The sequence below is a fragment of the Lycorma delicatula genome, chromosome 4 (assembly GCF_047948215.1).
Source record: "Lycorma delicatula isolate Av1 chromosome 4, ASM4794821v1, whole genome shotgun sequence".
Classification (NCBI taxonomy): domain Eukaryota; kingdom Metazoa; phylum Arthropoda; class Insecta; order Hemiptera; family Fulgoridae; genus Lycorma; species Lycorma delicatula.
In genome coordinates this window covers 153,922,806-153,948,043 of record NC_134458.1, presented here as the reverse complement: position 1 = coordinate 153,948,043, position 25,238 = coordinate 153,922,806, and the positions used below count along the sequence as shown (strand labels likewise).

The 25,238-nt window shown below is 31.8% G+C and overlaps 1 protein-coding gene across 1 annotated transcript; it reads right to left on the bottom strand.

Annotated features, from left to right (window-relative positions):
* Positions 1-939: 939 nt before the first annotated feature.
* Positions 940-23,455, bottom strand: Vps20 (vacuolar protein sorting 20). Its single transcript, XM_075364434.1, has 7 exons — positions 23,138-23,455; positions 21,523-21,632; positions 19,561-19,684; positions 13,430-13,546; positions 9,799-10,021; positions 6,528-6,609; positions 940-1,207 (listed from the first exon to the last, which is right to left on the bottom strand). The coding sequence occupies exons 1-6, from the start codon at positions 23,198-23,200 to the stop codon at positions 6,563-6,565; spliced, it is 684 nt and encodes a 227-aa protein (XP_075220549.1). The 5' UTR covers positions 23,201-23,455; the 3' UTR covers positions 940-1,207; positions 6,528-6,562.
* Positions 23,456-25,238: the final 1,783 nt, after the last annotated feature.

Below are 25,238 nucleotides of genomic sequence, written 5' to 3'. Positions count from 1 at the left end.
TTTTAGAAGGATTTTTCTGATTTTTGGGATTGATGTAATAGCCATACTTGATGTCTCTTCACTGTTTCGTTGCATTCACTGTTCCACCACTAATACATTTTACAAGGTTTTATTGGGGCCATTTCTTCAGTGGTTTTTTAAGGTTGTTGACTAGGTCTTTGAGGTTATTCGTGATTGTTATTTCTTTGGTTGCTTTTTGGTAATTTTCATTCTTAATTAGTTGGGGATAAGGGTCTATTTTTCTTTTAGTTGTAGGTGCTTGGTTTTGTTGCTTCCTTTGGGGGAATGAATTTAATTTTGACTATTTAGGGAACTAAATAGTCAACTATTTAGTTGACTATTTTGTGTCTATTCCTCGGAGGACACTTACATTGTAGATCTCTTTGTGGTGGTGTTTGTCCATGAAGACATGATCTAATTACCATTCTCCTTTAGTGCAGTCAGGTGTTTCCAGGTTTTGAGGTTTCCTCTTGAAATATGTGGATTTCAAGATTAGGTTGTGGTTTCTGCAGAGATCAATAAGTCTCTGTCCATTTTCATTTATTCTCTTTTGGGTGGGCCATTTTCACATGATATTGTGGTATCTTCTTTCTCTGCCTAGTTGAGCATTGAAGTCTCAGATTAGTTGTTTAACATGATTTTTTTGGGATGTTATTTATGGTTGAGTAGGTCTCAAAACCTTTCTGTTTCTTTGCATTCTTTTGGAAATTTGTTTTTATTATTAGTGGGAGCGTGGGCATTTGTTATGGTGTAGATTTTATTAGATACTTTTAGGATGAGTGTTGAGATTCTTGGGAATTGACTTGAATTCTTGTTGACAGTTTATTATTTTGAGGCTGACCAAAAAGCCTGTTCCAAACTGTGGGACACTTTTCATCACTATTTTATTATAAAGAATGATAATTTAACTATAAAAAAAGAAAAATAAATACAAAAATATCTAATTATTATAACAGAATATTATATTTAGGCATGCTATATATAATTAAGGATAGTTAACACACATAAAGGCTTTTAATCATTATTATCAATTAAGACTATATTATCTTATTATTATTATTAAAAGTACATATTATGCCATATTTTATATTATGAGGCAGATGAGCAATCAACAAACATACAAATATAAACATTCCTTAAGTATTAACACTTGTATTCAGAAGCTTTACTTTTAAATCAGTTACCACCATATATCACAAGATAGTACCTGCAAAATAAAAAACAATCTAGTTTGACAGGGTTAACTTATTACTTACATGCAATAAGATTATTTATTAATTATGTGCTACAATTATGTCTTATACATACAGTTTCTATATTTTTATTGTTCATTATAAAAGTTTATAGAAAAAGCAAGGCTACAATTTACAATTCCAAACATAACTTTATTTTTGATAGTTTGAAAATTTACATAAGTCAATTATTTGAATATTTACACAAGCTGATATTTATTTCATAAAGTCATAAATAATAACTTTTCATGCTTCAGTTTTGTCTAAAAACAATTCGCTTTGGTGTGATATAGTCAAAAGCACTCTGATAAAATGCTGAAGAACAATTAACACACCACCATGTAGTTTGTTTTCTCACACCTTTGGAGTAGCAGCTTTTGCCTTTACAGGACAAACTTCACACACTCTTGAGGTTTTACTTTTTTCTCCGTAGGAGGTATTTTGTCAGGAAAGTAAGTATTTTGTCTGGTAAGTTTGTTTGTTTTTATTTCAACTGGTGTGACTTCCTATCCATGAACTCCTACTTTTTTCCCTAATGCTATGCCAATTAATAGAGTGAGCAACAAAAAACCAGATCCATAACATAACTGCTGCAGAATCGGTAGGTTATGTTGGAATGAAATTTTATGAATGATACGGATAAATTAAATAAGAAAAACCTAAAACATAATTTAAATGTTGCGTTTTTATTTATCTTCTCGTTACCAAAGATGTTCAGAATGTTCACCCTGGGCACTGATGCACTTTTGTGCTCAATGATCATATTGAGAGACATCTGAGGCAAAATGTTGTTGTCAATTGCGTTAATTTCTTGTTGAACATTCACCTTCAGTTGATCAATATTGTGGGGATTAGATAGATAAACTCTCTCCTTTAAATAGCCCCAAAAGAAAAAATGTTTTAGTCTACCAGAAATGTTTTCAAAAAGCTAGTTGCAATAATCAAGTCATTTTGATTTGTCTGTCTCCTTCAGTTGTTGCACAGTTGTAGCGTGATATGGTTTCAATTTTAATTCATAAAGAATTTTATGACAAGATGTGTACTTAACAACAGATTGTTGGGATAACTTGCATAGTGATTTTTTTGGACTGGCAGTAATTCTCCTTTCAATATCAGCAATGGTCTGTGGAGTCCTAAAGGAAGGTTGCCTATTTAATTTTGCATTTGAAACCGAACCTGTTGTACATCATTTTTTAACTAAATCATGCATGCTACTCTTTGCTGGGATACAGGCAACCAGAAATTTTTCTATAAATACTTGACACGATTATTCAAATGATCCAGAATGAATGTAGGCCTCAACTATAGCTATCCTCTCCTGGACTGAATAAGGCATGCTACACAAACGCAAGTGCACAGCAACAAAATGTATACTGCACTGACACATAACCACCTGACAAACAGCAGCAAGAATCAGTAGTAACATATATATTCACTAGTTGTGTGAGTCTCTCATAAATATTGTTGGGTAGTGGTTTCATTATGGGTTTGGTTTTATGTTCCTCACCTATATAATAAAATTATTGAAATGGCATTTACGTCTTAAATGTTGCAGTCTTGAAGCATGGTAAACAATAAAGGCATTAGCAATTGACATAATGAAAAAATTGAATATTTTTTTTTTACCACTTCATTTGTTTCCGTTTGAATGGATAATATGAAATAATTTGATCATTTTTATCTACCCCAGTTTTGATTTTGCTGTAGTCTACAGTAATGTATGATTTAAATTTGGTAACGATACCAGTTCAGTGAACCTGAACTTCAGATGCAGTCATTTTGTGAACTGATGATAATGCCAGCACATCTCTTCTGTCCTTCCATTTTACATAAAGAAGGTGATTCCTCCTCCTCTTGTAAACTGAAATATTTTTTTTTTTGGCAACTGCATATATCTTAGACAATTGTTAACGGTTCAGCATACAAGTTCCAACAGCTTTGGTATTTCTAGACTACAAAAACTGCAGGCAAGCTGTAAAACCTATCCACATATAATACACACGTGTAAAATAATACAAAAAATGAATTAACTTCATGCAATTCTAGAGTCACCCACTTACTCTGTACACTACTTTTTTCAAAGTGTTTATTCTTCGTAGTAGGTTACAACTTTTGTATATTCATTAGTTTTAGATTTAAATAATTTCAACATACTTGGAAAAATACTGAAATAACATCAATTGGCCTTTGATAGTTCATTTATTGAATTTGATATTCTATTATTTTCATTGAATACTGGGATTATAGGTTGACTATCACTAAATGATTAGCAAAAATCCATATCAACCTGCTTATCAGCTCTTTTCTTTTTTTTATTATTATTTTTACTTTTAATTTATTATTTTTATTACTATTATTGGTTTTACTAGTTGATGACCTAGGATTGTTTACATCCACATAATTACAATCATTATCACAATCGACATCAGCATCAGATATAACTTCAAAATCAGGATCAATATTCACATCATCATCAATTTCACCCTCCAAACTGGAATCATAAATTGGGTCACTCAAAGTTACACAAATTTGAACATTTGAATTATAATTCACTTCTAAAATAAAACTATTTTCCAAATCAGAATCATCACAACTATTGGACTTTGATAGTAGGCCATGAATTAGTTTCACGATTTTTGGATAACTTAATAATAAAATTAAAAAAACTGTTAATAAATTTATTTTCACTTGAAACAAAAATAACAGTAATAATAACCACAATTGCTTACCTCAAGAAATTGTTAATTTCTAAATAGAACCAAGCATTGGTCCTATTTAATGTTTCCAAAAATATTCAATAAATACTGGTGTAAAACAAATGTATCGTACAAAAAAAGACTAAGGAACAATTCCATGAGCAGTAATAACGAGCATATGCAATTGAAAACGTTTAATGGAATTAAATACGACAGTCCATACTATCCACAGGCTCAGGGTCAAAGTGTTAATATAAGCCAATCATTTGCAAGGACTATAAGCAAAGAAATTGAATTTTGAACTAAAAAGAAATTATTTGTTTACCTTCATGTTATTTTAGCTTGTTCATTTACTTCTTTATTCTCTTTAATAGCAAACACAATTAAAGTTACCTTATATTTTTATGATGAGAAACAAATTTTTCATATCTGAAAAAATGCAAAGCCTGAATCCAAACTTATGGATAAGGGACAGGGATGTTGTTACCAACTCCTTCAAAGTAATCCCTAGCAGTGTTAAAGCACCATTTTCAGCATTTTTCCTATAATTCTGTTTGTGAAACAGTGTAACTTAATAGCAAAGTTTAAAAACAACACCCCAACAAGGTCTACATTACTGGTTATCATGAATTGTGAAAGGGGGGAAAAAGAGACCCAGCCACTCAGTCTGTTAGGCTTGTTCTGTAGCCAAAAAGGAAACAATTCTTAGGTCAGTCTTTAAACAGCTCCCCTTACTACATGCCAAGGTTACACTAGCTGGCTCTTCAGAGCCTACGGTTACTTTTTCATGGAGATCCTAGACCCACAGTACCAATAATAGGAAAGAAGAAATTAAAGAAAGTTGGATGATGATAAAGGTAATCTACCTAACATGTAAATTTGGTTAGTTAACTACCTAATAACAAAAATCTGGAGGAGCTAACTTGAAAGAGCAACAGGAAAAATCAGTGACTATGGATTAAGATAAAATAAATAAATAATTCTACATAAAATCATTTTACTGTAATATAAATGAAAAAAATTTATACTTTCATGATTCTCGATTCTGTGGCGACTAGTTGTACACTGAATTAAAGAAAACAAGATCAAATTTAAGAAAGTCATTTACTATTTTGTGAACTACTATAGCAATTATAGCCTTTATAGAATCTGTATAATCCAAAATAATATGGTTTATTAATGACTCATATAGTAATAAATATTTTAATTAGTTTTTTCTACAAATATATAGTCATAATTATAAGGGTAACCAAAGTGTTGGACTGTATATCTTATACCTTGAATGGAATATCAATCACCCAGAAATGTGAAATTTGAATAATACTTTAGAAAAAATTTATTAAGATGAAATTACCTTGAAACTATATTTTACTAAAATGACATTCACCCATGACGATTAAATACTTGTTCTTAAACTATACAGATGCACCACTACCAAGGATATTTTTCTAAATGCTACATAGCACTTGAAGCAGGGCCAAGACAAAATCAACATATATATATATATATATATACATGTACAAGGGTTGTTTGAAAAGTTTTTAACCTCTTTAACCCTTCCAAATAGTAGCTGGCGTCTTTCTCACAAAATAGGTGTTTACATATGCAATAACCTACTCATCCGATGAAAATCTCATAATTTTTGGTCATCCCGAACGCTCATCATTAACTAAGCAGGTATGACAATTTTTAAATTCAGCTGCCCATCTCTTCATGGTGGCAAATGATGGGACAGAGTTCCCGTAAACAGTATCCAACTCTGTTTTAATTTGCGTAAGCGTATTGCCTTTCAAATACAAGTATTTAATCACAGCACAATATTCAATTTTTTTCCATTTTCACAAAAACACTCACAATGACTTGTTCAATTGATTATCAAACAACAAGTGAGCATCTAAAATGGATGAAAATTTGCGAGTACCTTTCAATGCATGTGTGAATGAATACATTTCCTAACTTTTGTTGATGAGTGCTGCCATCTTCATGTCTTCAAACTTTTCAGACAACCCTAGTATATACTATATTAAAATTCTTTAATAATTTGTCTTTTTTTTTAAATGATGTTCTTTATTGTGAAATTTTGAATGATATTATAAGCATACATGGAAATCTTGCTGTTTAGTATTGGAATAGTTTAATCATTAAAACGTAGTAAAGAAAATATTAAAATGTATCAACTAGAATGATTAGGTTATGGTTGGGAGAAGTCAAAGGTGTAGCCTATGACAAATATCTTTATAGCTTAATATAAGAATGACTGTCTTGCTGTTTTCCCAATAATGATAATAGTGTAAATCTCTGCCTCATGAATTTCATTCATACGTCTATGGTACAACATTTATTTGATTTTTCCTAAACTTGCTAAAGCAGTTAATATGAACCATATTCAAATGCTGTAAAACTTTCATAATAACCATTTAATGAAGATTGCATCTCTATTTTTGAAGATATTACTAATACATGTAAAATATATTTTTTAAACAAATATAATAAAAAAATGTTACACTGAAAAAGATCATGTAGAAATGAATAAATTAAACACATAGATAATAACCAAACATAATTCATTAAACCTATAAATAAAAAATAAAAAACTTACATTAACTCAACATTGTAGTTTCTGATTTGAAGTTCTTAATCAGCCATAACAGCAATTCTTTTTGATTTCTTTTCAGCAACAGCTGTTATAAACAAAAGTTAAAAAAGAAAAATAGAAATGCATATAAAAATGAATTTAAAAAATGTAATATATTAAAAAAATAACTAATCTAAAAATGTAATCTTCAAAATGTTCGTTTAACACTTTGGGGACTAACATACTGAAAATCCTAGTTCATGCTCAGATTAGGTTATTTTATTACATACAGTTGCTCATCTTTGCTCATCACTAGTAATGAATATTATTTAATTTAAAATTTACACTTTTTTCTTGTAAGCAAATTTTAAAACACAATTTTTATTTTAAACATAAACAAAATTAAGTCTTTCTTTGAACAACACTAAGGGACTTATCAATTTACGTCAATAGCCTGTCTGTTGACCAGTACTCTCTCCTAGAATTTTTCTGATTTCTTGGCATTTGCATGATCAAGCTCAAAAATATAAACAGCTCATCTATGTCAGTTGGTTTCCATCATTGTAAATTTTAATAAGCAAGATCAGTTTGTTCAGAGATTTGGGTATAATATTTGTTTGTTTCATTCACTATAGGTTGAATAATTTCAGGCATTATTGGAGCTTTAATGAGAAATAAATTCTGGACACGAATGCAACAAATCGGCCATGTTTACTAACAGAACTTATAAAACCTAGTTTTAGATGTTGGTTACATGATTTTATTCTCCAGTTGTTGATTTTATTCTTTCTTTATTTCCGGCTGTTAGCTGCAACCTATTGATAGTGCAAATAGTTCACTTTAAAGCCAATAGAGTGCAGCACTTGTCAGTGAAAGAATTATATAGTCATGTTAACACAATCATTGTACTCAAATGATAAATTTCTAAAATGAGTTTATACGACTGTAGGCTGTGCGAACAGTTACTGCAGCTATGTAAGCGTGACACTAATCCCAAAAAGGCTAAGGAGCAAGTACGAGGGTTTGTCCCAAAAGTAAGTGTACTGATTTTCCTACAGACAAACAGGTAATGTACAACAGCACATAGTATAACCTAGGCTGCACGTGCATACTTGTTTCAACTGGATCGTTTGAGTCAGTTGCAAGCTACTGCTATTTATGTATGGACATGTTTTATAACTTCGTTAAAAATATTGAACGTTACACTACCACATTTTGTGTGAAACTCAACAAGTCTGCCACAGAAACATTTGATTCTTTAACTAAAGTTTATGGAGATGCCATTCTAATGAGAACTATGGTTTTTAAATGACACAAAAATTTCAAAGAGGATCGAGAAAATGTTGAAGATGACTCGTTCTGGAAGACCAAGCTTGTCAACAAATGATGAAAATGTGAAAGTGGTGTGAGCTATGCATTACGCACAAAGAATTCATATCTCCAGGACAGACAGTCAATAGCACCTTTTACAAAGATGACTTGGAAAGACTTCAAAAATGAGTCCGAACAAACACTGCACATGATTGGAAGCTGCACCACGATAACGCACCAGCTCACACTTTGCTTTCAATTCAAGAATTTCTGGTAAAGAAAAACATTCCCCTACTTCCACAGCCCAGATCTAGCTCAGTGCCAGCCTCCATGAGTGGTAGTGTCTTGGCCTTTCATCCGGAGATACTGGGTTTGAATGAATCCCAGTCAGGCATGACATGTTTCACACACGCTACAAAGCATTCATCTCATCCTCTGCAGACCCTGAGGTTAAAAAAAAAAAGATCTAGTTCTGTGCAGTTTCGACCCCTTCCCTAAATTGAAATTGAAGTTAAGGGTCATCATTTTGGGATGATAGAAAACAAAAAAAAACTGTAATCGATGATCTAAACCCACTTAAGGAAAATGACTTCTGGTACTGCTGTGAACAGTGGAAGAAACATTGAAACCACTGTGTAATTTTCCAAGGGTCATACTTCGAAGGAAATAACTTGTAATTTCAGGTAAGTCCAATAGATAATTAAATAAAATTCAGTACACTTACTTTTGGGACAAATCTTATGCTTATTACATACACACACATATATATATATATATATATATATATATATATATATATAATTTTCCATACATATAATATTAAGCATATATATATATATGTACATAAAATAAGAGCTCTATATATATATATATATATATATATATATATATAATTTTCCATACATATAATATTAAGCTTTTTCCATAAAATAGCCTTCAGTATCCCATTAATCATAACTGGGGGAACAATAGAAACAAAGTTTAAATTTTTAATTTGAGTAGACATATCACTTCAAGTACAGTCAGTTAGGATTCAATTCACCATAGCCATTCCTCAGGCTGTGGTGAATTGAATAAGACCAATTGTTAAACAGTAATTTGCTTTAAACTCTGCTGTAACACAATGTAATCTCAAAATATATAACATAAAAATGAATTTACACAGAAAGATATGTTAAATCAACTAAAAAACTAATCATAATTGTTAGGAAAACAGGAAGAATATGTATCATGACATAAATTTTAAAAGCAAAGATATAGAGCCCTCAAGAGGTTAGAAGAGATCTGGCCATAAAATTGATGGTTAAGTTTGATATTTTAAGATGCCATTAAAATTCAAGGAATGGGCAATGGATTTTACTTTAGAAAACCTGAATCTGTTCTCAGGTGGCTTTTCAGAATGTGGAGATAAAGTAACTTATATTTCAACTGGTCAATGTAAAATCATTTAAGAATAGTGTGCTGCTTCAATAGAGTAAAGATGCTTTGATTTCTAACCAACTGTTAGAGAAATGAATGAATATTTTTTGGAAACTAGCCATAGTTAAATTTTCTAACTTACACTCAGTTACCTGAAACATGTTTGTCCCAAATAGCTTTATTGTTAGAGAAAAAACTTGCTACAAAAAAAAACATTCATGCACTTTTATCTCTGCATATCTTCACCACAGAATGCAAAGAGTAAGCTCTATAATGGAAACATAGATTGTAAGGCTGAATCAATCAAGAGAATAATATAATATTAAGTATTTTAACTTTTAAACTACTAAAGAATACTTTAAATAAAACACCATCATTCATTCTATGTCCAAACTCAGACTAATCTCTATTTTTCATCAAAACTTTTCATTTCATATGCTTAAGGTTAAGTAAAAACAGTATAAATAGTCACCCACATGATAAAAAAAAGTTATACTTTCATCAAAACTCTTAACTGATTTATCTAAAGCTGTTAAAGGAATGGAGAGTAAATAAAATAAAGTACCTCTTCCCTTTTCTGTAATTTCTTCTTCTTCTTCTTCTTCTTCTTCTTCTTCTTCTTCTTCTTCCTGTATTTCTTCTTTTTCTGGTAATTCATCAATGGGTACTTCAGGGAGTTTATCAGTAATATTTTGTTGTTCATTAGCAGCAATTAGTATGTTAAATTCTTCTTCAACAGCGACCTCATCCTCGGCAGTTAATGCTCCACTCAATAACTCATTTATCTCCTAACATAATAGAAATAAAAAATTTGGTTAACAGATGTAATCCAAAAGATAATACACAAAATTAAATCATTATTACAAATGTAATTATCTCAGTACATGTACAACTACAACTATAATCAAGTATACATTGTGCAACAAACTCCAAAACCTGCCTCAGTACGGTCAAATTATACTTTTTTCTACCTAGTTCTGAAATCTGTGTATTAAATATCTGAAGGTGGTTGAAAGAAATGAAATTTAAGTAATTAATATTTACATCGACATCACTGAAATAAAGGGGTAACAATGTAACTTGCCTTTTTCTCAGATTTCTGATTCCAAGCTGTTACAAAAGTATAATAAATTAAAATTGAAATGGCTGAATAAAAAATAAAAACAAAGATTTGAAATTTTACAAGAACAAATATTTCTCTACATTCTATTAAAATGATATAATTAGATCCATTTTGGCTTTAAAGGGCTCTGAATTTTATTATTCACACTTTTTTAAGGCATGAAAAATAAGACCTTTTTGTTGCTCTAACCTCAAAAAAATATATTTTTATAATTATAGAAAAAATATGGTATTATTGATCTACAGCGATTAAAACAAATTAAATTTTTATGTAATTATATCTCTAATTACATCAATTCTTTCAGGCATTGAATCTATAAGTTTTTTACATATTTCTTTAATCTCTTGATCATGAAAAACCACAACATTATCACAGCACAAATCATCTCTTTGGTAGTGCAGCCCATTTTTCTCAGTCTTCACAACTGCCCACAAATTTTCAATTGGCTTCAGGTCTGATAAATTTCCAGGCCAGTCCAAACACTGAATCCCTTTTTGAGACAAGAGAAGCTTAACTTTCTTTGATGAGTGGCAGGTGGCCAAATCTTGTTTAAGAACAGTGTTTTCGACTCCAAGTAAATCTGCAAGTTTCTGAAGTTCTGGTAGAGCCCTATTTTCCAATAATGGGATGCAATTTTCACTGTTCATCATCCCAGAGATGGGTACTAAGGTTTAAGGTCCAAAGTAACTGAAACATCTTCTTTAAAGGATGCTTTACAATTTGTTTGATGTGTTTTGGCGACACCCACTCAACATCGCTTCTTTGCATATGCGACACTTATGCCCTGAACTAGAAAATGACTCTCGTCGAGAGTTTTCTCCAAGTCTTAGCACACCAGTTTTTGTATTTTTTGGCCCAAAGCCAAAAAATTTTTTTATTCTTCACAGCATCTGCAAGAAGTTGTTTTCTTATAGGCTTTCATGCCTCACAACCACTTTCCAGAAGTCTTCAGTGTACAGCAGAATTGTGAATTTTCACACCGGCTGATTCTAAGTCTTTTTGTAACTCAAAACTATTTTTCTGAGGATTGATTTTACTTATTCTATATAAAATAGCATCATCTAAGGTGGTTTTACATTTTCTTTCACAGCGACCTTTTTGTAGGGGTAAAATTCTACTCATCTCAAGATTTTATCTAATTATCTTATTAATTACACCTAGACTAACCCTAAACTCTGCTGCTATCTGTCTTTTGAGTCGTACGAGTATGTTCATTGAGTGTTATTATCTTGCTTCTTTTCTTAGAAGTTAAATCCGTATTGCTACTTTTGTAATGTATTAACGAAATCACAAGATCACTTACACTAGAAGAAATTAAAATAAAATATATGCAATACATATAACCTCTCAAAACAAACAAGCTATTTTCAGGCAATACTTGAAATGGAGGAAAACTGTGTACTACATCTAGAATCAGTGATACACCATAACTAACTAAAATTTACCTCTTGCTTCACATTAATTTGCACAAGACTGTATATAAATATACATTTAATATAAACCATCAAAATAGTACTGACAGCACAGAATTTGCATATTTGTCCACAATAAATTTCAAGGTTTTCAAAAAACAATTTTGATAAATTAAATCCTAAATACATATGTTAAAATATGTATTTATTGATACATATTAATGTATAATTACAATATTTAGTATAATTATATGTATATATGTATAATTGTATTTAGTATAATTATAATATAATGTAATTATATTATAATTATAGAATTTAATAACGGAAGATGAAGTACCCCATGAAAATCGATTCTTGTAATTAATATGGTAAGTTCAATTTATCTATTTACTGTGTTTTGGTGGTTTATATTTCATTTATTGTTAAATTTTATTAATAGAGTGTATTCATAGTGTATTCAATATATTAATGAATTATTTGAATTTCAAAAGAAAAATATATATATATATATAAAAATAAATAAATTATATTTAAATTTATTATATTATAGATAAGTAAATAAAAAAAAAATATATATATATATATATAAATACAAACCACAAAACACAGTAATTAGATCAGTTAAACTTAACATATTAATTTCCAATAATCAATTTTCACAGTATCCCGAATCTTTCAGTTGTTATTGAATTCTATAACTACATTAAAATATATTCTTTCAATGATTTGTTGTTTTATTCTAAATTGTTTTCAGTTAATTGCATTAGGAACATATATGTAAATTTTGCTGTCCAATACTGGAATGATTTAATCTTTAAAACGTAGTATTTTCCTTTGTTATAAATTATTTGAATTTTCAAAAAAAAAAAAAAAAATATATATATATATATATATATATATATATATATATATATATATATAAATATATCACAAAATAGTGTGTCTTTTAATTGCAGTAAGACTAAATTAAAATTATATATAATATAAATACTGATTATTACTTGGACTATTCTTGAAAAAAAAAGGCAAAGTTATACAGTAAAACCACAAGAAAAGATATTTAAAAAATATCTATATATTAAAATAAGCCTATTCTATTTTAAAAGAGCACACATCTTTAGATAGAGGATAACATACAATTAAAAATCTCCACTACACACACACGCAAGCACGCACACACACATATCTGTTGCCATAAGGTTAATCTAGTACTTAAAAGTCTGGTGACATTTGATTTTATGTGAGAAGACACCATGGCAGAAGCAATCCTTGTGCAGCCGTTTACTGGTTACTATATATAAGATTGTATGGTTACTATATGAAGGACAGCCACATACAATTAAGCAGACAGCTGACACCCTAACAATTCCTGGAAAACATTCCTCTCTACCCAAACAATAATCAATCTTTCCATTACTAGTGTAACTTTTGTAACTGAAATAGAATTAATAAAATATTTGAAATTAGATTAATAAAATATTTTTAATTATTTTCAGAGAATCAATGGGTAGAACAGAATATTTTGTTTATATTTTTTGCAATTTTTTATATATACATATGTAGCACTAAATTTACTTTTCAAGATAAACAAAGAATGTAATTACATATTATACAACCTGATGACATTATAATGAGTTACCTTTTAACAGTTAACCTACCTTTTGTTTTTCAACTCCTTCCCTGGTTTCATCCATTATTCTTTCAACTTCTTCAATGCTAATCATATCATTCACTTTCTTCAAAGCTTCATTCCCAACTTTCAATCCTTCTACTACCTATTAAAATAAAAAAGAACAAAGATTTAAGAGAAGAATATTTAAGAATTAAGATGGCTTTCAAATACACAGCATTTCGACTCGAGGCTTCACACAGGAGATGCTGTCTACAGATAGTTTGCACTTATCACACAGTTTCTATGGAGGCGGCCAAGGTCTTGGTCTTGGCTGGCCTGTTTCCTACACACCTGCTGATTGATCAAAGGAAGATTGACTTCAGGCTTTGGGATCTCTGTTTCCTGCCAATAAGAGGAGAATTTCTGCTGATATAGAAGAGGAATTGTTAGGAATCTGGCAAAGCAGGTGGAATGAGGGTATATGAAAGGATGGTGGACACACCACATTATCAGAGATATTAGCAGCTGGTACCGAAGGACTCATGTCTCACTGGGTTAGTCTTTAATACAGTTCCTGGCAGGCCATGGAGGCTATAGAGCTTACTTACACAGATTCTATATGGACCATTCGGACCTTTGTCCTTCATGTGCTGAGGAGGAGACCCCTCTACATGTTTATTTTAGTTGTAAACAATTTGAAGATGAACACCAAGCGATGCTGGAAGCCTTAGGCGCAGAGGTCATGTTTAATCCAGAAGACACTCAGAGAATTATGATGAAAGGACCCCTTGAATGGAAGACTATAGAGGACTATGTTAAGAAATGAATGATAGATTACATGCCTTGGAGGAAACTCGACAGGGAATTCAATGCCGGAGGGTATCAGGCCAAACAGGCCTGCAGCTGAGCGCTTAGAGGGCCCCCGACCGTGTGGGGGTCGTCTTCACGATATGAGGTCACGGGCACTCTGCATACTAGCGTCTGATGACTGTATACTTCCCCTCTGGTATCTTTTCACGAGCAGAGGTTTGCGTTGTATAAAGTCTTTTTCAGTGCTATTTTTGAACTGGTGGTTGAGTGTGTAGCTTCCCCAGTTTCACAATCTTGCTGTCTGAGAACTGTTACAACGGTTTTGCGCCCTTACTGTTAAGACAATTCATACCCCTTTTCACAAGGATTCAGAGGTTTTGGCGCACGATTTGTTTGAGCACCCACCTCATCGTGACAAAAAGAGTGGCAACAACTCCTGGTCGCAAGTCCCTGTTACGAGGCAAAGGGGCCTTTACCCTTAGTCCTGCCATGCTCTTTTAGAGCGGGGGCTGTAATCTGTAACTGTGTGTTGATCTTTGATTTCACACATTTGATCCAGTAGCGGTGAAGAGGTGCAAAGAGTGACAGGAGAATACAGAAGGTCTCCAGCTGCCTGTGGCTTGCTGTGGGTAGTGTCATGCTTGTGCCCAATATCTCTAAATAGAAGGAATACAGCAAACATTTTGTTCATATACTGTTAGGTCAGGGCATCTCCAACCATGACAGATATTAGTGAGGTAGGCAAGAAGCCTAGCCAAAGGAAGGGGCCGGAGCTTTTTTCTTCGACCTCCTCGAACACTGGTTCTGACAATAGTTCAGAAGCAGATATAGGGGTGACCACCCGGGAGGGTATGAACCCACTTATTGAAGAAGTTTTGCAAGCCGGGAGCAGGCCTGGCAGTTCTGCTCTGTTGGCCCGTGATGTTTTGGCAGAACTGGGTGGCTTGTCTTCCTATTTAGCTAACCCCAAATGTATTAGTGCTGCTACCAAGAGATTATTGCCTCGGCTCGAATTCTTCCGAGTGGCTTTCACAGCTCTCGTTGAGGGTTTCAAAAGTCTTGCCTCAAGGCCTAAAGAAATAAATGTAGCTCAGAAACCGGCCCCGGCGCAACCACATAGGTATGCTGAGGTGGTCAGGGGCAGACATGAAACCGGCCAGTCCTATAAGAAACCTTAGGTTGCACTTGTTAATAGGGCGGAGGGCTTGACTTTGACCAGCAGTCAGCTGAAGAAAGATCTCCAAGTTGCCCTTCGGGGTGACCAAAAAGGTTTTAAAATCAGGAACATTAAAGAGACCAGCAAGGGATTAGTTGTGGTAGTGGATGACACAGAGACCATTCAAGCAATTAGAGATTCCACAATGGTTAAGCTATTGAATGTGAAAATAGACCTAAAGAGAACGCGTAGGCCCCATATTATCGTCTATGATATTGAACGTAACCTGACCGAAGAAGATGTCTTGTCCCTCATAAGGGAGAAGAACACTGATTTGGATGTAGCGCCTTCCGGCGGAACTGCAGGTTGGTCTTTAAAATGGGTAGGCATGATACCCAGAAATATCACCGAGACTTTGAGGTAACTTCTGGTCTCTTTCAAAAATTTACGTCTGCAGGCAGACTAATTATCAATTTAGGGTCCTGCCGACTAAAAGTGTACGTGGATGTCCAAACATGTTTCAAGTGCCGCAGATATGGTCACAGGGCTGAATTTTCTAAGTTTACCTTGGTGTGTGCCTATTGTACAAGGAGGGCCACAAGCATGACAACTGTTCACAGATTAGCCACTGATCATATGGACAATCAATAGCTAATGGACAATCAGTATGGTTTCCGACTGGGCAAGAGCTCTGAGGATATCATACTAAAGGTGAGAATATAGCTTCCTCTAGTCCATGTAAATATGTATTAGGGATTTTTCTGGACATATCTGAGGCATTTAACAACTTATGGTGGCCCTCTGCCCTGTTTCAGATGCAGAAGCGTAAGTGTACACAAAATAAACTAGAAGTGCTCTCAAGTTATTTCAGCCAATGGACCGTTTCCCTGCGTGACGGCGGCTTGGAGGTTCGTAAGACCTTAACTAAAGGATGCCCTCAGGGCAGTGTTCCGAGTCCCCTTCTTTGGATCATAGAATTTGATTCGATATTGTGTTTAAGGTTGCCATGTGGCTGTTGTGTCGTCACTTATGCTGACGATGCGCTGCTACTGATTGAAGAGGACTTGCATAACAAGGTAGAGTTCTGAGCTAATCGTGCTTGTGAGACACTAACTGTGGAGTCTCCAAAATAAGATGATTTTCAGCCCAGAGAAAACTACAATGATGGTGCTTATGGGTCGATTGGCTACTACCTGACGAATCCAGGTCCAGATGGCTGGTCTCCTCATTCAGTATGTTACAACTCAAAAATACCCAGGTGTTATTCTTGATGAGAATCTTCAGTTCAAGGAACATCTACAGTATATAGCAAGAAAGCCGGTGATGCTTTTTATGGAATCCATAGTCATTCATCCTGATTGGGGGTTAAATTACCGTACCATGCGTATCCTTTACAAAGGTGTCAGCGAAGCTATTATGCTGAATGCTGTGCCTGTCTGGGCTCACTGCATGGCTTTTAGGTATTGTGCAGACATTTTGCTGCAAGCCCAGCAACTCCTCTTGCTGGCTGTTATAGAACAGTCTCGCAGGAGGCAGTCTGTGTTATAGCCAGAGTCAAACCAATAGATATCTTGGCTAATGAGCATAAGGAACACTACATTTCCAAAGTAAATAACCTACAGACATCAAAATGAAAGCAGGAGATTGAAGACCGGGACCTTGCATCTTGGCAGGTCAGGTGAGATGAATCCCCCACAGGTTGCTACATGGATGGTATTTTTCCTAGTGTCTAATTTAGATGCAAGTGGATGGGTCTCCCCCAATCAGTACATCACACAGTTTCTCTCAGGACATGGTGCCTTTCGGGCGAGTTTGACTAGGTTTCATTTGGTGGATTCGAGTCAATGCCCGGATTGTAGGACTGATGATACAGTGGACCACGTCCTCTACATCTGTCCCCAATATGAGGTCAAATGTTCACAAGCGGTTAGGGAACTTGAGAGAATACATTTCTTTCTGGATCTCCGTATTAACTGGATATAGTGGCTGGTTTTCTTCATGCCCGTGCAGTGTGTAGGTCTGCAGAGAGAGTTTAATCGACATACCCAATTGTGGTAAAATTCCGGGTGGTTAGGGTTCCAGCTTAGGCATTGGATTGGTTGGAAGTAGGCACATTGGCATCGTGCCATGGTTATATTGGTATTGTTTGTGATTTGATTTGGGGCTCTGGCAGGTGATGGCAGCTGCGCCACCAGGGTATGGTAGCCCGTTCAACCGGGGGCATGGTGGAGGTCCTGATCATGACTTTGTAATGCCACGCGAGACACCATGATGGGACTGGTGGAGGCAGGGTTTGTACCTGGCTCCTGCGCAAACCAGAATGAGGTTGAATTCCCCTTGTTAGGTGACCTCAATTGGTCGACTTATTTGGGTGTAGGTCTGAATTTCTACATTGCATAAAACATAATTTTGATTAGTATGAGGGTAGCACTGATTTAACTTTACACTCATTCGTTTTCTGAGGCATTCACAGTCACGAACGGTGTTGTCAAATCTTTACTAGGCAGAGGGTTCATGCTTCTGTGGTTTTGGTCAGTTAATTTGAGGGAATCATGTTAGGTTGGACGTGAAGATGTCCATTTGAGACCTATGTGAAGGCAAAATTTGATATGTATTTTACTGATGCAAATGTCTGCCGAGGTATTTACATCAGTGGCATCCCAACCAAGGCCTGGCTGATGACTGTGAGATGTAATCAGTTACCGGGTCTAAAAACAACCTCCAATAAAGAACCTTAGGGCTTGGAATTGAGGGGGTGGTATGGTGACCAGTAACATCTTTCCCCCTACCAGTAACGTCTTTCCCAGTGGTGGGTGTCTTCCCCCTACGGGGTTGGGATGTATACTTTCCCTGTCAGAGGTAATGCTCCAAGAGCGGTTCAAGAAAGGGGAAGGAAAAAACTGTTCTAAGTTGGCTTTTCTAATTTTTGAAGGAAAAGTAACTTGTATAACATTTATGCTAGAAAATGCGACAAAAGTTCCCAAAGAGTTAGTCAACCTTTCTCACTACCCATCTATTTCCCTTATTATTGATCCTTTTTTTTTTGCATTTTTAGTTCTGCAAGTATAATTCTGACCCTGATAGGTCTTCCAGACTGATGTTGCTAGGATTTAAATAGTCAGTGCGCATCCTTACTGTTATTTGGTAGAGCAGCTACTTTTGGGAGAACTAGAAAACTTTGATTCTTGTCTGTTGGTTGATAATAAGCCTAAAGGCTGAAATCATTCATATCTAACAGATTCAAGTCTCTTCGGAAGAATGGAAATATGCACTAGAACCTCGTAGTTATAATGTGAATTGAAGTCAAGGAAAGGTGAATCACAATTCAAAACATAATAAGACAAGAATGTAGTAAATGCATAAAAGAAAATACAGGGATTATCTAAAAGCAAAGTAACTATTCATGGAGAAAATAACGATAAGATTCGCTAGTGACATTGTTGTTCTGGGAATTACAAGTAATAATAAATGACATGGATTCACTGATGAGAGAGAAATTAATTTTAAAAACATAGTTAATAAATTTTGACAGCAAGAATGGCAATTAAGACTTAAAAACATGAACAATAAAAGCAGCAAAATTTTTATAAGAGGTAGACAAGCAAAGAAAGCTCTGTAACAGAATAAAAAGTATGGTGTTACAAAATAGATACCTTTGAATAGATACCTCATAGATACCTTTGAATTCGAAAAAAATTCTTTAAAAATATCTGTAAAAAGAATCATACTTATTTATCACCATCAAAATAAAAAAATAGAGAAATATAAACTGTAATTATTGAAATCTGGAATTTTACAGAGATATTTTGGTTGATAAAGAGCAAAATTGTACTGAATTTAAGATGATTTGGAGAAAAGAGAAATAATTGATAAAAAAGCAAAAAAAAATAGTAGATAGTAGGCAATTATTAAAATTAAAATACGTCCAGGTTAAGTTAATTTGGTGAGTTAAAAGGGGAAGGAATGAAAGACAAAAATAAAAATATATAAATCAAGTAATTTCCTTTTTTTATAGAGAATCATAAATATTTTGGGATTAAAAGACTAGCACATAAAGGAATTGAAAGGAGCGTCAAATTATCCAAATGAATAACGATCAAAAGAAGAATGCTAACTCCTGATCCTACAGGAGCCAACAACCTTTCAGCAGATAATAAGATAACATTATATGAGAACATTGGTTTTATATAATTAATTATATAATACATTACCTGTGTTTCAATCATTGTAAATTCTAAATCATGTATCAGCCTTTCCAAATTTTCTAGTTGTCCATCAGCTCGCTGTAACATTTGTTCCTGATATCTTTTCTTTTTTAAAAGAAGTTTTGCACGACTGAAAAATAAATAAGTTTTTCAGAACCCTAAATTTAGCTATATAATATGATAAAACTAACATAAATATTAAATTTAACAGTTAAATAATTCTTTTAAACATTATTCAAATAATTATTGATTTATTACGTACTGGAAGGTAAATGGATTTTGTGCTATTCAATATAATCATATTAATATTTAAAACAATCAGTAATGCATTCTTCTTAATGAGAAAGGTACTGGCTAAAACCCTATGTAATACATCCAATAACAGCCCGTTTTATTCAGCATAGGCGGTTATTGGATGATAAAATACTGTTGAAGTTCAGTAAATCCTTTAGGCTGAAATCTGTATATACAATTATACTACAATAACAGCTACATAAAAATTTAACGCATTTATTCATTAACAAAAATATCTAATAAATCTTGCATTGCTAACAAAAAAAAAAAAAAAATACTTATCACACAGCAACAAATCACCCTAAATGAATGAAAACAATTCTGCAAAATCTATATAAAGTAAAATAAAATAGAATTTAATTTATTAATAGCTTTAAATTTAATAAAATACTTATTTTTAAATTACAATGTACCTTGAACATCGGTAACATAATACATTATTAAATAAATTTAACATCAAATGAGGTCAATTATTTTAAAATGAGAGACACAGAATTACTAAGTGTTTAAAAAAATGCAGATTCCTCAATATACTTTTATCAAAAAACTGCAAAAAAACCTTCTTATGAGCTGGCATGTTATTGAACCTAATAAGTTTTATAAAGTAAGTTAATTTGAATTTGAATCACATAAGTAAAAGATATGATACAACTAAACATAAAATAAAAAAAAGATCAGCCACCACATCAAATCTGTGAATGAATATAAAATACCTTAAAATAGCTGCACATGGGATGTTAAAAGTATTTATTATTAGCGAATTTGCAATTGCTTATTTATACACAACCATTTTCTACACCCTGGTTGGTTTTCAGTAACATATATTTGTCATGTGTCCCAATTTTTTATTAAAAAATATTTCTTAAATACTATAGGTTGAGAAATTTGTAACAATAATTTTGCCTAAAAAAGAAAATATAATAAAATGACGACTATTTTGGCAAAAAAGTAATATCCAAACAGTAACTTTTTTTTGGTATATGTTTAATGTTATATTTTTTCCCAAGAATAACAATTCTAAATGCATCTTAGAATAGACATGCTATGAACAATTCGGATTACATTTAATAAACATTAGTGAATTATACAATATTTTAAATTAATAGATAAGTTCTGAAAAAAGTAAACAGGTCCACATTGCATTATATTTCTTTTTTTAAATTAATAAGCAAAATATATTTTTAAAAATGACTGTATACTAAAGTTTTTGGTATGATTTACTGTTTTTGGGATGATTTACTGTATTTAGATTATTAGGTTATATATAAATAAAATTTTCATGGAGTATAAAATGGAAAATACAATCTCACGATAGTACAGAAAATATAATTGCTTACTGAGGAAAAGAATTAAATATCATTATTAAAACAATATGCAATATCAACTATTTATTGGGATTTTAAATAGTCTTGCACTGAAGGTGCATCTTATACAGCATTACACAAACAGGGATAAAAAAAACTTTAGACTTTTATACTTTCATGTAATTAAACTCATCCATTTATTATAATTCTAAATGTAAAAAAAATTAATTTAATACCACAGAGTTCTTTTTCAGACATCTGTGTTAGAACTGTAAAATGGAAAAATACCAAAAGCAAAATAAATTAAACTCGCTAAGAATACAATATATATTAAAATAGCCTTTTTCATGTTAATAATGTACATACTTACTCTCTCTTTCCATCATTTAACAGTTTCTTTGCTAATAATCTTTCTGATTCTAAAGTTAACTCGATTCTTTGTTGATATTGTTTCAATTTGTCGCGTTGTTGCTTCATTTGCTGTTAAAAATAAAAATAAAATAAATTAATAATTGAAACATCATTTACAGTTTAAAAAAATCCAAAATTAGTTAATAAATGATGAGTAATGTTTATCAGTAGAATAAACATACTACCTTAGTTACTAAGTAAAGTTATTTTAGTTGTTAACACTAATGGAAATGTTTTGATTCTTTACAACTGCTAAACAAAAAAAGCAAAATTTTTCTATCCCCATTTACTTCCCTTTTTCCATTTCCAACCACTTTTTAACAAATTTTTGATGTTCATTAATCCAGATTACTTCAAATAGTAATTGCAGAGCTAATCTACTGAAAAATACATTTCTGCCAGACACCTAACATATCTTTTTGAGGGGCAATTACTACACTAGAGTGCACATTTACCTTGCTACTACAATACATAAAAAAAGATGATCACAGCACTGGTCACAATCAGATAGGTTTTTCAAAAGAAAACTACACACACTTATGCAAAGAATTGAACTGAATTGTTATACATATTACATAAGTTTTTTTTCTATTCACAGTTAAGAAAATCATTTCATTAGGACATAAATAACACAGTACATTGTTTAGCAATTGTCATGAGTTTAATTGAAAGACCTATTTGCTTGTACTTAAGAATAAATGGCTTCATTAAAATTATTTTATAAGTCACTATCACAAGTAGTACGTTACACATAACAACAGTACTTATATATTCTGTCAGCCACAATGAATCCTGTCAACAGTGAAATGGAGGAGATTCACTGTTTTCTGAATTAATTTCTCTTAATTTTTGACATCCGCAGGGCTGTAAACGGTGCTTATACTATGTTTTAAAAGGTAAAAAAAACTTTGGGCTTAGTATTTCCATATAATTAAACTCATCAAATTATTATAATTTTAAATGTAAAAAAATAGGATTTCATCTAAAACCACAGAGTTCTTCTTCGGACATCTGTTATTAGAATCATAACATTTAAAATACCCAAAGAAAAATTGATTCAAATCTCTAAGAATACGATATAAATTATATATAGCCTTTTTTTTATATCAAAAAAGATAATGAAACAATTATATCTTTGATATTAAAGGGATAATTATTTCTGTTTAATTAATATTAGCAATTACTACTCTAAGAAAAAAATATTATAAATAGGTTAAAACAATTGTTCCTTCTGCAATCAGATTACTTGTCTTTGATTATCTATCCAGCACTAGAAATATCATGGTATATAGTAAGATTATTATTATTATTATCTAACAAAAATAGTATTATTTTACCTAATTCTGAAGAAAATTCAATTGTGGCATAACCTATAAAATCACAGGAATTCATACAAGTTTGCTTTAAAACAAAAATTTTCAAGGTAAATAAAAGTTGCAAATTATCCAAACTTTGTTTTTATACGATATTGTTTTAAAATGTTAAAGATAATTAATCAATTACTTCGTTCAAAAATATTGTTAGTGCAACAAATTTGTATTGTAACTTAAGTTTATAAAAAAATATATACTAACCAAAACAGCCTTGTCGTGATTTGTTACTCTGCTTACTTTCTTTTTCACAAATAAATTGCCCATTTTTATATGTAATTATCATAATTACAATTAAAAAATTTATCTAATTGTTTAATCTGATTCGAACATTCTGTTAACCTAAAAATATTTAAATTTAAAAATTAAGCATCTTAGACCAACACAAAATAGAATTAATGCAGTGAAAAACACATAATACAGAATAAACGACAGATTCTACGAAACTAACCACTTCACGACTTGTTTATCTCAGACGTTGTAAAATAACTACTTGCTTATTACTACAGCTTCTAGCAGCCGGAAAAGACAATCAGCTGTCATAATTCAAAGAACAGTGATTCTAGCCTCTAAGAAACACTAATGCTCCAAATTTGTAAATGCAGATTTCTTTGTGTTTTTTATTTAGTCCCTACCGCTCAATATTTTTTTTTTTCAAATTTGTAGCAAACCTACTATAAAACAAAATAATCAAATCCGTAATTTTGGCGTTTAGTTTTTTATAGTTGTTTTAATCTGGAGCTGATTTGAATAAGTATCGTTTTACGTAAACATCAGCCAGTGGGTTGATGTAATGCTATTACATATTCTTTTCTGGAGTTTTTAGTTCTATATTTTCACATCAGTGAAAATATCTGTTTTACTCATTTCAATTTTTTTCTCCATTCTTTACCTTATAAACATTTTTCAATTACCAAACATATTACAAATTTGTCAGCCTCTCTGGAATAACAATTTCTCTGCCTTTTATCTGTAAAGTGCAGGATTAAAATCCTAACCAAGTGTGGTATTTTTTCTACAAGCTAAAAAATTCCTTAGTTGTATTTATAAAATATTGTAATTGTGTTGAAAAAGTTGTGAAGAGTGCATAATAAGCTGTAATTAAGTGTAAGCACATAATTAGTAGAGAGAAAATTGATTATCCAAACCTTGATATAATATTAAATAGCCATTCCCTACCAATTTATGAGATTTTTACCTCTTATTCATCATAAGACCTCTTCATTTTGAATTTTATCAACCTATGCAAATTTCGAGAAACTTTTTTAACACCACACTTCAAAGATATCTATTCTTTCCCTTTTTGTTATTAATGTATCACTACCACAAACCACATTATTTTCCATATAGATATTTTCAAGAATCTCTAATTCTTTAATTTACATTTTATACTATATAGCAGACACTTTTCTTGGAGGTTCTCCTTGCTTGTGCCATTAAGCATTACCCTATGCACCTTTGTCGCTTCGCTCTCCAATTACAAAATTCAAAAATATTATGCATTGTATTTATTTTACTCTGTTTATTCTTTTACTTTATTTTTAAATTGAATAGCTCTCCTAGCAATTAATTTATGCCATTCAGAATTTCATCTAATCCTTTTTAAGCTATACAAGGATATCTCTCGTATCTAATAAATTTTGTGTACTAATGTAAAACTTATTCAGTATTATTTCTCTAATTCAGCATGCTAATATCAATTCATGTTACTTTCTTGTTTAAAACTTTCAGAGCTCTATCAAATTCAGATTGCTGTATAGTTTCCTTTGAAATCATAAATTTCCTTTTCCTTCCCTAGTACTTTATTGGAAAATCTTTCTTCTACTCTGTTAGCCCTAACAACTTCTAAGCTATTCTCCTCTCTGCAGGTTTTCCTTCTTACCTCTGATGCTAACACATTTTGGCTTCATTTCCTCAAAGATTTTTCTATTTGCTACATTTAATTTTCTACTAATCATATTTTTTGCTGTCTCTAATTATCACTTCTTCAGTTTTCCTTTGGTATTTCACATTTTCTGTTAATCTCATTTTTTACTTGCCAATACAATTTTCATCATCTTTTATGTTTTTATACTTTCTATATTCATCCATCAGTTTTTTGTATACTTTTTTTTTGAGCTTCTCTATTTAATTTCTTCTTTACCTAATAGTCTCCTCTCCTGTCTTTAGCTTCCATTTAATTTTACTTATTCATTTTCAACTGAATCTTCTATTGGAATAAATGTTAGGCCTGAAACTATAACATATTCAAATTTTAACTTTTCTATAGCATTCCTTTTTGCACTCATTTTTTTTCTTTAATTTT